The sequence below is a fragment of the Mesoplodon mirus genome (genome assembly GCF_964341445.2).
Source record: "Mesoplodon mirus genome assembly, chromosome: 6".
Classification (NCBI taxonomy): domain Eukaryota; kingdom Metazoa; phylum Chordata; class Mammalia; order Artiodactyla; family Ziphiidae; genus Mesoplodon; species Mesoplodon mirus.
The window spans coordinates 29,805,359-29,819,555 of NC_138982.1; the positions used below are offsets into that span (position 1 = coordinate 29,805,359).

General features: G+C 46.5%; 1 protein-coding gene across 2 annotated transcripts in view; it reads left to right on the forward strand.

Moving 5' to 3' along the window:
- Window positions 1-14,197, forward strand: part of RFTN1 (raftlin, lipid raft linker 1) — a 199,975-nt gene that overhangs the window by 14,368 nt on the left and 171,410 nt on the right. For both annotated transcript variants that reach the window (XM_082625135.1, XM_082625136.1), the window contains one exon: window positions 2,933-3,085. In XM_082625135.1, the coding sequence (XP_082481261.1) occupies window positions 2,941-3,085 (145 nt within the window). In that variant the 5' untranslated portion in view covers window positions 2,933-2,940. The remainder of the gene's footprint in view (window positions 1-2,932; window positions 3,086-14,197) is intronic.

Consider the following 14,197-nt stretch of genomic DNA (forward strand, 5'->3'; position numbering starts at 1 on the left):
TCTGAGACTATCTTACTCATCCTGATAATCCTGTCCTCCTTTTTTTATGCTGTGCGGGAACTTGTCCTTGAGAGAAGAAATTAAATCATACTAAAGTGTTAGTGGCTACCAGGAGCTTGGTTTGTTGCCCGTCCCAGGGAGATATTTGCGGTTTCAAAGGCGATGCCGAGGTAGGGTGTTCTCAAAGGAATGAGTCTCTAATGCTAGAATTTACCTAATAGGATAGCAAGAATGGGAAGATTTTTGAGGAAGGGTTTTTTTCTTGGAGGTCCCCAAATGCTCAGTCTTTTGTAGGGAGGAAGACAAGTGAGTGACTGGTAAGCCTTTGGGTTATTTCCAGTTCTGTTCTGGCAGTGATAGCACTTATCTCACCAGCCTACCTGTTCCCCAGTACTTAGGGGCCTCCCTGTCTGCTTCTGCTTTGCCCCAGCGGATGCCAGGCGGTTTGCTTTTTAGAAGTTAAATATGCAGCCTCTGTGCATATCAGCTATTATATCTGCAGAACTGCAGAGTATTTTACAAGTAATCAGTTCATGCAGATTGCACATAAATCATGTCTGCTCTGGCCCTTTGGACACTAATGTTCTCTTATTAAGGCATAAGTTAGCCTTCCTGTTCTCATCTGTCCTTCCAGACTTTTTTTAATTACTGCAAATATAGCCTGGTTGTCGCTTCATCAGCCTGTTCCCTCCCTCCCTGGCCTCACTGCTTTTGTGCGGTTCATCTTGTTTTTTTGGATCTGGCCAAGTTGCCGTAGGAAGCTGGGTACCTTGTGAATGGATTGAGCCACCGGAAATTCTTATCTCAAAAAGGAAGTGGTCACCACGTTTCTGTTTGTGATATTCTTGACGAGTTAATATATTTGTGAAATATGTTCTGATGGCAGCACCGGTGCCCCAGAGAGGAGGGAACTTAGCCAGGCTCAGTCACAAAAGGGAAATATCTCCCGCTGAAGTCTGGGGAGTGGATAAAAAGTCGTTTCATGAATGTCATTCTGCCTGAATAAACAGAGAACATTCATTGTTTTTAATCCCCTGGAAGTGCAGCCCACCCTCGTATGTACATCGTATTAACATTTCTCCGTTTTCTTTCCAAACCGCAGCCACGGATCTTTGCTCCGATACACGTGGATTCTGCTTCCAATTTCTGCGGCCCTGCTCTTAGCGTTCAGCCAGTTTTCATTTTGGTCTCAAATGACTCTGAGTCTGGAAGAACCGCTCTGTTCCTGTGGTTTGGTCTAAAAAGGAACAAACAGGGACTTTTTAGACGAGGCCTGTAAAAGTACCACCATCTACTCTGAGAGGTGTTTTTTGAATGTAAAATCCTGTCTAAATAATTACTGTTGAGGGTAGAAAGGACTTTGCAAATCGTAACAACTTATTATCCCCTCTTAGAAACCACAGTGGAGCGACATCTCTCTTGTTTTTTTTCTCAGATGGGCTGACACCATGATGCACTTGTATTGCTTTTTAGATCCCATTTTTTTAATCATGTATACAGACTATAGTGGAACTGAGGTACTCTGGGGTGTTATTTTCCTCAGATGGGGAGAAAATTGATGTAAAACTATTTTTTTTTAACATCCTTATTGGAGTATAATTGCTTTACAATGGTGTGTTAGTTTCTGCTTTATAACAGAGTGAATCAGCTATACGTGTACATATATCCCCATATCCCCTCCCTCTTGCATCTCCCTCCCACCCTCCCTATCCTACCCCTCTAGGTGGTCACAAAGCACAGAGCTGATCTCCCTGTGCTATGCAGCTGCTTCTCACTAGCTAGCTATTTTACATGTGGTAGTGTATATATGTCCATGCCACTGTCTTGCTTTGTCACAGCTTACCCTTCCTCCTCCCCATGTCCTTAAGTCCATTCTCTACGTCTGTATTCCTGTCCTGCCCCTAGGTTCTTCAGAACCTTTTTTTTTTTTTTTAGATTCTTTATATATGTGTTAGCATACGGTATTTATTTTTCTCTTTCTGACTTACTTCACTCTGTATGACAGTCTCTAGGTCCATCCACCTCACTACAAATAACTCAATTTTGTTTCTTTTCATGGCTGAGTAATATTCCACTGTATATATGTGCCACATCTTCTTTCTCCATTCATCTGTCGACGGGCACTTAGGTTGCTTCCATGTCCTGATTATTGTAAATAGTGCTGCAGTGAACATTTTGGTACATGACTCTTTTTGAATTATGGTTTTCTCAGGGTATATGCCCAGTAGTGGGATTGCTGGGTCATATGGTAATTCTATTTTTAGTTTCTTAAGGAACCTCCATACTCTTCTCCATGGTGGCTGTATCAATTTACATTCCCACCAACAGTACAAGAGTGTTCCCTTTTCTCCACACCCTCTCCAGCATTTATTGTTTGTAGATTTTTTTGATGATGGCCATTCTGACTGGTGTGAAGTGATACCTCATTGTAGTTTTGATTTGCATTTCTCTAATGATTAGTGATGTTGAGCATCCTTTCATGTGTTTGTTGGCAATCTGTATATCTTCTTTGGAGAAATGTCTGTTTAGGTCTTCTGCCCATTTTTGGATTAGGTTGTTTGTTTTTTTTGATATTGAGCTGCATGAGCTGCTTGTATATTTTGGAGATTAATCCTTTGTCAGTTGCTTCGTTTGCAAATATTTTCTCCCATTCTGAGGGTTGTCTTTTCGTTCTGTAAAACAGTATGTTTTTGGTGTCATTTCAGAATCACAGGCTGGCTGGTAATGGTATCTTATCAGCAAGAGAAAGCAGCCTGAGCATAGAGCCTCCAGTGTTCAGGTCATGGGTTGAACTGCGCTCTAGATTTCAGCCAGGCTGAGGTCCTTTATATGTTCTTCAGGGAAATGATGGGGTCGTTTATACTATGGTGTGTAAAAACAACATCTCAGGAAGAAGAAAATCATCCCCCCGTTTTTCTCCTTTTGCTGGCAGCTGCTGAAATGGGTTGCGGATTGAACAAGTTAGAGAAACCTGATGACAAACGGCCTGGAAATATCTATTCGACGTTGAAGAGGCCGCAGGTGGAAACCAAGATAGACGTGTCCTATGAGTACCGCTTCCTGGAGTTCACCACCCTCAGCGCTGGTGAGTACGGGGCTCAGCCCAACCCAGGGGTGGGGGGCTTGATGGGGCTTCGGCCCAATCAGCGCTGGAGGGGCTGCCCAGGACACGCTGTGGGGTGGGTGGCCGGGGACCGTGGGGGGCGTTGGGAGGTGAACTGCAAAGGGTGGGCCTGTTGAGAAGGGCCTGCGCTCAGAAATCCAGATTTTTAGGTGAAATCTTTCATTGTTTTGAAAGCTAGCGACTAATTTAAATTGTAACATATTAAAACCGGGTGTGAGCTAAAGAGTACACGTGGGTGGGTTGCATTTGGTCCTGGGCCCGCTGGTTTACAGACTGTTTCATGACAAGACGCGCGGAAGAGGACAGTCGCCATCTGTCCGCGTGGTCATCTGCCCATCCACCCAGGTCTCCCTGCCCCTTGTCCGCCGGCGTCTTTCGAGACTTCTCGTCCAGCGGGCTTGGCCCTGCCTCACCCCCATGTCCCAGTGGCCCCCGGGTGACTGGCGAGTGAGGGTCAGTGTTTTCATCCCGAGCATTTGCTGAGCACCAACTGTATATGGAGAGTTGGGGTGGTGCTGTGGGAAAAGCACGCGGCCCGTCCTGGTTTCCAAGACTCATACACATGGAAAAACTCAGCAGGCTATAACTGTAAGTCAGAAACATGTAAACTATGTTTTCGGAAGAGGAAGAGAACATTCTTCCTTGTGGGAGACCCCTGGAAGCCGTGAGCCCAACCCAGGAGCTTCCTAACACAGACATCTTAAGACTAACTTTCTCCCTGGGCTTCTGTGAATATGTTAATCTGCTAGTAAGAGAAGAGAATTCATGGGAAAAGCCCTCCGAGTCGTGGGTTTGAGCCCTGGCTCTGCTGTGGAGCAGCCGGGCCTGCAGTGTCCTCATCTGTGAAGTGGGCACACACAGACCAGCTTGCAGGGCAGCACTGAGCATCAGGAGAGGCGACACATGTTCTGAAGCTCTTAGCACGTCCAGCTCCAGTTGGGTTGCTGGCATCACTACCCCAGCTTCCTCCTCCACTGCTTTGGCCCGACCACCTTCGTGCTGAAGCTCCAGATGCTTCCTGAGCCCCGAGAGGGATGGGCAGCTGGGCGTCTCTGTAGGGGTGGACCTGGGCACCCCTCACGTCCCCCAAACTGAACCCGGCCTCTTCCTCAGCAGACTGCTTCCTTCTGGCGCCGTTGATGAATATAATGTCACCATTGTCCTAAACGGCCAGACTTGACACCTTAGTCATTGTGACCGTGCCTCCCCCTCACCCACAGTTTCCATTCTGTCACCCAAGCCTCTTAAAACTACTTCCAGAAATGCTAATGATGTAGCTGATGTAACATGGACAAATCTGAACCTAGAAGCATTTGGAGTATTTCATCATCCAGTATTTGCTCAATGAGTATTTGAGCACTTTCAGTGTGCTGGGCCTTGTAGGATGGTCAAGGAGAAAACCAGAGCATGCGTAGGAAAAAAGATCCAAAGGAAGTATAACAAGATAGTCAGTATTGATTGTTAGGGTGCTGAGATGGTGGGGGAATTCTTTTTCTCTTTTTCATATCTTTGTGCATCGTGGTTACATTTCTTTTATTACTAAGAAGAGTGATTTGCGCCTTTTGCTTTTCTTAGTAATAATTTCCGGGAATATGTCCCGCCCTCTGCCCCCCACTGATTCATCACTCATTCCCTGAGCTATTTCCCTGGCCTCCTTGTTTGTTTCTCTGCTGCCTTGTGCTCCAGTCACGGCACCTACATGGCTTGTTTTGATTGAATTACCTTTTGTTTTCCGATTATAAAGTGGATATATGTTCATCATAAAAAGTTAGGAGCAACTTCCCTGGTGGTCCAGGGGTTAGGACTTCACCCTCCAATGCCGGGGGTGAGGGTTCCATCCCTGGTCAGGGAGCTAAGATCCCACATGCCTTGCAGCCAAAAAACCAAAACATTAAAAAAAAAAAAAAAAAAAAAGCAATATTGTAACAAATTCAATAAAGACTTAGAAAAAAAGTTAGGAAAACTCTGGAAGAATTCTAGCTGGCCTCCCTGCTTCTCTCCCCTTGTTCCCACCACCCTCAGATCACATCACCCCTCTGCTCCAAACCCTGCCATGGCTCCCCGACCCTGAGACACCAGCTTCCCTCTGCCTCAGTCTCCCATCGTCCTGCGTGTTCTGCCACTGCGGCCTTGCTGTTTCTCAAATCTCCCAGGCCTCCTCAGGGCCTTTGCACTGCCTGTTCCCTCTGCCTGGAAGTTTTCTCAGATGTACCCTGGGTTCAAACCCTTAACCCCCTTCTCTGGGAAACCTCTCTGACTGCCTATTTAAAATTTCACCTCCCCCGACACCCCATCCCTTTCCCCTCTTGATTTTCCACGTAGCGTATCCTGCCATCAACATGCTTTATATTTCGCTTGTTGTTATTCATTTCCTTGTTTGTTGTTTGCCTTCCTTCAGAAGGTGGAATCCCTTCTAATGAGAGCAGGATTGTGTCTATTTTATCCTTTGCTGTATTGTCGGTGCTTTAAAAAAAAGAAGAAAAAAAGAACAGTGCCTGGCACATAATAGATAATCAATAATGTTTGTTGAATGAATACTCAACGTATATTTTTGTATCCTGTTTTTTTGCATCTTAACATTGTACCGTGAGGCACACACCTCGTGGTTCCATATGTTCTGAAAATATGATTTAATGGCCCCTATATGCTTGAATCACTCAGGGTGCCGTAATTTATTTAGGATCCCCTTTTACTGTTTTTTTTTTTTTTTGCGGTATGTGGGCCTCTCACTGTTGTGTCCTCTCCCGTTGCGGAGCACAGGCTCCGGATGCGCAGGCCCAGCGGCCATGGCTCATGGGCCCAGCCGCTCCGCGGCATGTGGGATCTTCCCGGACTGGGGCAGGAACCCACGTCCCCTGCATCGGCAGGCGGACTCTCAACCACTGCGCCACCAGGGAAGCCCTAGGGTCCCCTTTTATTGGACATTTAACTTATATGGGGCTTTGGGCTATTATAAATAATGCTGTGATAAGCAACGTTGTACCTAAATCTTTGCGTGTATTTCCGATTATGCCTCAGGAATGACTGAGATGAAAGATATGGATGTCGGGACACTTGATAAATTGCCACACTGCCCCCTGGATGGGACCTGCTGGTGTAAAACCCAAATCTGATCATGCTGAACCCTTTGGCTGGTTCCCCGGATAAATGATGGGAGGGTTGCAGCTAGTGCTCAGGAGGTCCTCATCTCTGGAGGACCGTGGGCCTGGGCCCTTGGCCTTGCTAGCTGCCCCCAGCAGGACCCTCCCTCCCAGTCTCCCCGCTCTGGTGCCGTCAGGCCACCTTCTGCACAGTGCCTGCCCCACCCTCCCTATTGCCAGGATCTCCCCTACCTGAAATTGTTCTTTCTGGACATCCATCCCATCAGAATTACTCTTTTCTGCATGGCTGTAGTTTGTCACTATCATCTTTCTGACACTTTTATCCCATCATATATTAAACCCATTTGTGTTTCCTTGAGGGCAGAGACCAAGCCTTTCCCATCTTTCTGTTCATCTTTCTTGTTTATGCTTTCTGGCCGAGAACAGCGTGTCCTAAATAGTTGGGTTCTAGTACACCTTCAAAGTCACTGTTACAGCTGCTGTTGCGGTTCCCTGGCAGCCTGTCAAGTTTCTTTTCCAGAAGTTCTAATGGGATCATTCATTATTGCTCTAGAGTGGAGCCAACATTTGTTAAGAGCCTACTGTGTGCCAGATCCTGTGATGGGGCATTAGATCCCTGATCTCATTTTTTTTTTTTTAACTTTTCAACTTTGCCAAAGTATTATTTAAGCGTACCACACTGCACATCTTTAAAATGTTCAAACCCATGAAGCCGTCACCTCATCAAGATGTAGAACGTTTCCATTGCCTCCAGAGTGTCCTCATGCTCCTTTGGAGTCCCTCCTTTTTTCCAACCCTCTGTCCCCAGACAGCCAGTGATCTGCCTTCTATCACTGATTTTATTTTCTAGAATTTTCTATAAACGGAATCACGGTGTGTAGTCATTTGGTCTGGCTTCTTCCACTCCGCTTACTTATTTCGAGATTCATTTATGGTGTCTGGTGTGTTAGTGGCCCATTCCTATCTTGTCACTGAGTAATATTCTATTGTACGGATTTACCACGGTGTGTTTTTCCATTCACCTGCTGATGGGCATTTGGGTCATTTCCAGTTTGGGGCTATTACAAATTAAGTTGCTATGACCATTCGTCTTTGTGTGGTTTCTTATGTCATCTTATCGCCACAGTAACCCAGTGAGGTGTATGGGGACACTCATTCCTTTTTTGCAGAAGAGGAACTGGACCCTCAGAGAGGTTAAGTAACCTTTCTAAAGATGCAGTGCTAGGAAGTGACTAGGGTGGAATTTGCATATGGATCTCTTGGGCATCCGAGCGCTTGTGCCTTGTAAACTGCAACGTGCCAGAGAAATAGGCATGGACACCAGTCAGAACGTCCTTGCTAGAAAACTTGTGTTATAGTGTAGGGACGCATAGGAGGACTCCTCTTCTATAGGGTTTTGGCCATAGGAGATTTTTGAGTAGCACTTGACATGCTTATTTTTCATAGAGAAGGTGGTCATCTGACACTTTAATGAATTTCAAGTTGGGGACCTTCCACCTGCTGGCTTAGGCAGGAAGGGGACCATGTGCACTTTAAAACAATCAAGGTCAGAGCCAACATTGTTCTATCTGTCCCTTGCTTAGAGCTCGGTGCTTTTGTGGATGATACTGGAACATGCAGCCTCGCTTGTAGGGCTGGCGGAGGCAAAAAGCAGCGGGAGACTCACATGTAAGCTGCCAAAAATTTCAATTCTGGGTGATTCCATTGGATCTTAAATTTTCAATTAACTCTGGTCGCCGAGGGATGAACCTGCCCTTTGATGGGTTTCATCACAGACAGAGGCCCATGAAGCATCACAATTTCTGCAAAACGGTGCCTCATTATCCCTTTTATGTGTGTGTTTTGCCAGCTTCTCTGTGCCAGGCCACTCTGACACCACTCAGAAGCTACCTGTGTCAGCTCTGTGAGAATCCACTGTGTTTATAACATGCTTGGTGCAGGGACAGTTGGCAGTCAGAGACCTGTAGGATGAAGTTAGTGCCCAGGGCGTGATCCTTGCTTGAACTGTCTAGTCCTGCACTGTCTAGTACAGAAGCCGCCAGCCACATGGTTACTGAAATATAATAATTGATTACCACTGAATAAAATCAAAAATTCAGTTCCTCTGTCACCCTGGCCACACTTCAAGCGCTCAGCATGCACATGTGGCTGGTGGCTACCATACTGGACATCGCAGATGGAGGACACGCCCGCCATTGCAGAAGGGTCTGTTGGGCAGTGCTGTTCTAGTTGGTTTTCAAGGGAGGATAACTCGGTGGCAGGTCTGACTCTGTATCCCTAATGCACATCAATGTACCATGTTATTATGAAAGTTTGCCCTTGGGTTCACCACGGACTGTAGGATAACAACTCATTGATTTCACAGATATTTATTGACTGTTGACCAGAGGCAGATGTTGTGTCCTGAGCACATAAGAGTGAACCAGACAGGAGGTGCTCCCTTGTCTTAGTCAGCTGGGCTGCTGTAACAAAATGCTCCAGACTGGTGGGCTTAAACCACAGATTTTTATTTTCTCATGGATCTGGAGGCTGAAAGTCCAAGATCAGGGGGCCAGCAGGGTTGGGTTCTAGTGAGAGCTTTCTTCCTGGCTTGCAGATGGCCGCCTTCTTGCTGTGTCTTCGCGTCTGAGAGAGACAGAGAGAGTCCCTTCTCATGTCTCTTCTTATAAGGACATTAGTCTTATTGGAGTAGAACTGCACCCTTATGACCTCATTTAACCTTAGTTGCGTCCTTACTCTAAATACAGTCACATTGGGGGTTGGGGCTTCAGCAGTTGAATATTGAAGGGACAATTCAGTCCATAGCACTGGTCTAGCCCACTGGTCTACATGGCTTCAGCATCTTACAGATGAAAACCAAGTGACTGTAGTACTTGAAGCTAGAGTGCTGGTGATAGAGGGGATGTGGTGGAAGGTTCCCTTGTTGGAAGATGTGTATGTCAAGGAAGGTTTGAGATCCGCAGGTGAATTTGGAGTTGGCCAGGCAGGAGAATGAGACTGGGAGCGGGCGATCTTTTCAGGCAAAGGGGACAACCTATGGGAGGGGCCAGAACGTGGAGACAGCATTGCATGTACGGGAAGCTGTAGGTGGTTCAGGTTGGTTGGAGTGTGGCTTTTCAGGGGCCAGATGACTAAAGGTCTTAGGTCTTGGACTGAGGAGTCTAGGCTCTCTCAAGAGCCCTGAAGGATTTTAAGTGGGGCGAGGGTAGGTGATGTGATCAAATTTATGTTCTGGAAAGCCCGCTCTGGGTTTAGAATGAAAAAGGGTGGCAGGGATAAAACTGGGGGAGAGGAGAGCATTTGGAAACCATTGCAATCATCAGGCAAGGGGTGCAGGTGGCCTCAGCTGAAGGGGTGGCAGTAGGGACGAGGGAAGTGAGCAGGGGGGTGGTCAAGAGAGATCAGGAGGTGATCCCAGGGACTGACTGGCAGGCGAGGGAGTGGGGAGTAGAGGAGGAGGTAGTTCACTGGGCATCTGGACGGCTGGCATGGGGGCCACACGGCTGGATGCTCTGATTCTGCTTTGAAGCAGTTTCTTTTTTTAAAAAATAAATTTATTTATTTATTTATTTTGGCTGTGTTGGGTCTTCGTTGCTGCGCACGGGCTTTCTCTAGTTGTGGCGAGCTGGGGCTACTCTTTGTTGCGGTGCGCGGGCTTCTCATTGCGGTGGCTTCTCTTGCTGCAGAGCATGGGCTCTAGGCACACGGGCTTCAGTAGTTGTGGCGCGCGAGCTCAGTAGTTGTGGCTCGTGGGCTCTAGAGCGCAGGCTCGGTAGTTGTGGCGCACGGGCTTAGTCGCTCCGCGGCATGTGAGATCTTCCTGGGCCAGGGCTGGAACCCATGTCCCCTGCGTTGGCAGGAGGATTCTTAACCACTGCGCCACCAGGGAAGTCCAAAAAGCATTTTCAAATAATGATCTCACTCAATCATCCAAGTGGCCCTGAGAGCCAAAGCAAAGGCAATTTTTTTCTCTTTCTTTTTTCAGATGAGGAAATTTCCTTGATATGTAGTAGGTAGTAAGTGGGACCAGAATCCAGTGCTTGTACTCTCTTCACACAGCATTTTTCTCCTGCACGTGAAGGAGAGCTCAGGCCTCCCGAATGGCATAGCAGTATAAAAAATAACTTTATTGGGGTATAACTTATGTACCATAAAATACACCCATGTGAAGTGTATGGCTTGATGAGTTTTGGTAAATGTAAACACCCGTGTAATTACCACCACACTCAAGATGTAGAACTTTTCCAGCACCCTAGAAGATTCCCTGCCCCCAACGCCCGCCCCAGACAACTGCTTATTTGCCTTCTGTCACTGTAGGTTCATCCTGCTTCTTCTCGAATACATAGCAGTGTAATCATACAGGGTATATACTTTTATGTCTGACTTCTTTAACTCAGCATAATGCTTTTGGGATTCATCCATGCCATTGTATATATCAAGAGCTCATTCTTTTGTGTTTCTGAGTAATATTCCACTGTCTGGATGTGCCACAATTTTTAAATCATTTTCCTGTTGAACACTTGGGCTGTTTCCAGTTTGGGGCTATTATCAGAAAAGCTGCTATGAACATTTGTAAACAAGTCTTGTGTGGACATATGTTTTCATTTCTATTGGGTAAATACGTAGGAGTGGAATTTCTGGGTTGTTGGGTAAACGTCTGTTTACCTTTATAAGAAACTGCCCAGCTGTTTTCCAAAGTGGTTGTACCACTTTACATTTCCAACAGCAGTATATGAGGGTTGGGAGCTTCATCTTTTTACATGTGATAATTACAGCTGCTATTTATTAAGCACCTAGTGTTGTGTTAATCACTTTTAAACAAACTAAGGACAGTCTTATGAGGTGGGTGGTATAGAAGGCTAATTGAGATCTTGAGTTTGGAGAGGTCATACAACTGACTTGCCCTAGGCCACCAAGCTGCTGGATGTTTGTAGCAAACTCCATCATCTTACTGAACAGTAGAGCGTTCACTTTAGACTGTCTTGATTCCTGAATCACCTGCACGCTGTGGTGGGTTTCAACTAAACTGAAGGGCTTCAACATGATAAAATTGAAAAGTACCTCATGGTCCATCGTGTGTCTTCTTCAAGCTCGTCTTCTGTGTCTCCTCTTAAATTCTTGCTTGTAAAACATTCCCATGACACACATTAAAATATCTAGCATCAGTTCACACTGCCACATTTTTAAAATTCCCGTCTATGTGGTTTTCCTGTCTAAGAGGTCTTTGAGAGCTGACCTTTGGGATTTTTTTCTTCGCCATTATGCTGACCAGGCTCATACTTGGATTTTGGCTGCAAGCATTTTAGCCTTAAGCCCTGTATATAAATTTTGGGCGGTTATGAGAATAACACAGGGTGACATTAATTATTCAAAACATGTGTATTGTGCAATGAATCATTTAAAGGTCCAGGTTTTACTTCACTTCCAGTCTGGGTAACCTTATCCCCAAACACGACTGCAGAAGCAGCTGATAATCTTTGTCTCTTTAAGTTGTCCTCTTAATCTCTCTTCCCAACTGGGAAAAAGAACTCCTCTAAAAAGATGGATCACAATTTAAGGTCTAAAAAGTAACAGGTTAAAGTGTTTTGGGGCTAAGAGCTTGGGTGCCTAATGGCTCATTATAAATCCCGATACTGTTAGCCTGTCTGATTTCATGGGTCGTCAAGGGAGGTGATAAGCAAATTCTGAAATACCATCCGAAATAATGTTAACCTCCAGAGAAAGACTGTAGGCCTTTAGAATTAATCTCTTCCTTAAAGTGGTGGTTCTCCAACTTGATGGTGGGTCAGAATCACCTGAAGAGCTCTTTGAAACCCAGAATCCTAAGCTCCAGAATTTCTGATTGATTAGGCCTGGGGCAAGGCCTGGGAATGCATTTGTAGCAAGTTCCCAGGTGACGCTGATACTGCTGGTCTGGGGACCACACTGAGAACCTTCCAGAACCAGATGGACTGCAGATTTCTTTGATCTGAGTGGAGATGGCAGAGAGAAATGGTACTGGTGTGATTTTTAAGTATAAACTAAATTCAGTAAATATACACGTATGTAATGACCACTCGTATTTTATTTCCTTGAAGTAGCTTGCAGTATGTTTAGAAGGACAGCCCATACTCCTAAAACAAAAATACTACCAGTTGGACACAATGATTCTCAAACTTTTTGCTTAAAAGATTCCCATGGCCAGGCTGCACCCCAGACCAGTGAAGTCCATCTTGGGAAAGTGAGCTAGACCTCAGGGTTTTTTTGAAACTTATAGGTGATGCCGCGTGCAGCTGTGGTGCACCCGTGGGCATTTGTGAAGGGCCAGGTGGTCAGTACAAGCCTGGGTACCCCAGCTGGTTACCCTCAGGTGGGTCACATACACTGAGACTTTGTTTCCCTTCAGCCCTTGGAGCTGTTTGAATCTCCTGCACGTCACTTCCAGTTCCCTGAAGCCTGGTTTCTTTCTCCAGAGCACTGAGCAAGCATGTGACATGGTGTAGTTGGGAAGCCCAGGTACAAACAGTTAGTTGTTCTCAAACTGTGGCAACACCAGAATCACCTGGTGGGCTCCTTACACCGGATTGCTGAGCCCCTACCTGTGGAATTTGTCGTCTGGATGTCTAGGGTGGGGCTCAAGATTTTGCACTTCTGGCAGGTTCCCAGGTGATGCTGCTGTTTGCAGTTGCTCCTACAGGGGACCACACTGAAAACCAATGGGCTAGACCGTGGGCAGTAGATTCCCACCAGCAGCCACAGTCATTCTCCTGAGCTGAGTCCTCCACATCTCCGCTGTAACTGAATCCCAGCTGTCCCCGGTGGATACCCTGCCTCCCCAAGGTGCCCTAAAACCTTAAATGGTTGTCTGTCAGAAAAGCCAGTCCTGATGTGGGACCACACGGCCCTGCCCTCTCCCCCTGTGTGAACTGCGTCCTATGTGGAGCGCTGCCCTCCCCCCGCTACAGCCCCGAGGCTAACTGGGGTCCTCTGTCTTCTTCAAAGTCCTAGAAAATCTTCACCTCCTACAGGCTCTCTTCCCCGAGAGCCCAGCCCTTGCGGGTTACCAGCCACTGTGGAGGGGGGCAGGAGGTGGATGGGTTTGGGGGTGAGAGGCTGTGTAGTTGGAAATGAGTGTTTGCAGGGCGGATGCTGGGCTCAGCTGAAGGAAGAGGAGTGAGAGGTGGGTTTAGGAACAGTTTCGTGCTGGCTAACAGGCGTGTTCCCAGTGGTCTGGGGTCTGCGGACAGCCCCTTCTTGGCCCAGGGACCTTGACTACTGGGTATCTGTATCCTTCCCTCTCATCCAAGGTGGAGGGGGAGGTGTAGCCCACCTGGGGGACAGTCAGTATACTGTGGTTTGACCAGCCCACACTGGGCATATTAGGGGCCTGTTACACCTCAAACATCTGGATTGGCCTTTGTTTTCATTTCCACGGCTCATCACGTCTAGCTCGAAACACTGCACCTTAGAAGCAGGTCTGTAGGCTGCTCTTGGGCCCCAGTGGCCACATGGTACAGCCTCCTCCTTGGCGCTTTTCTGGAAGGCTTTGCCTTGATTAGGTCTCTACCACTTCTATTCCCTGCACCCCTTTTCTACTCCTTTGCTGCCCTTGCCTGTGTGACCAGGTCCCATAGAAATGACCTAGATCCTGGGCATCTATCCAGAGAAAACTATAATTCGAAAAGATACTTGCACCCCTGTGTTCATTGCAGCACTATTCACGATAGCCAAGACATGGAAACAACCTAAATGCCCATCGACAGATGAATGGATACAGAAGTTGTGGTACATATACACAATGGAATATTACTCAGCCATAAAAAAGAACGAAATAATGCCATTTGCAGCAACATGGATGGACCTAGAGATTATCATACTAAGGTGAAGTAAGTCAGACAGAGAAAGACAAATATCGTATGATATCGCTTGTATGTGGAATCTTAAAAAAAGACACAAATGAACTTATTTACAAAACAGAAAGAGACTCACAGAT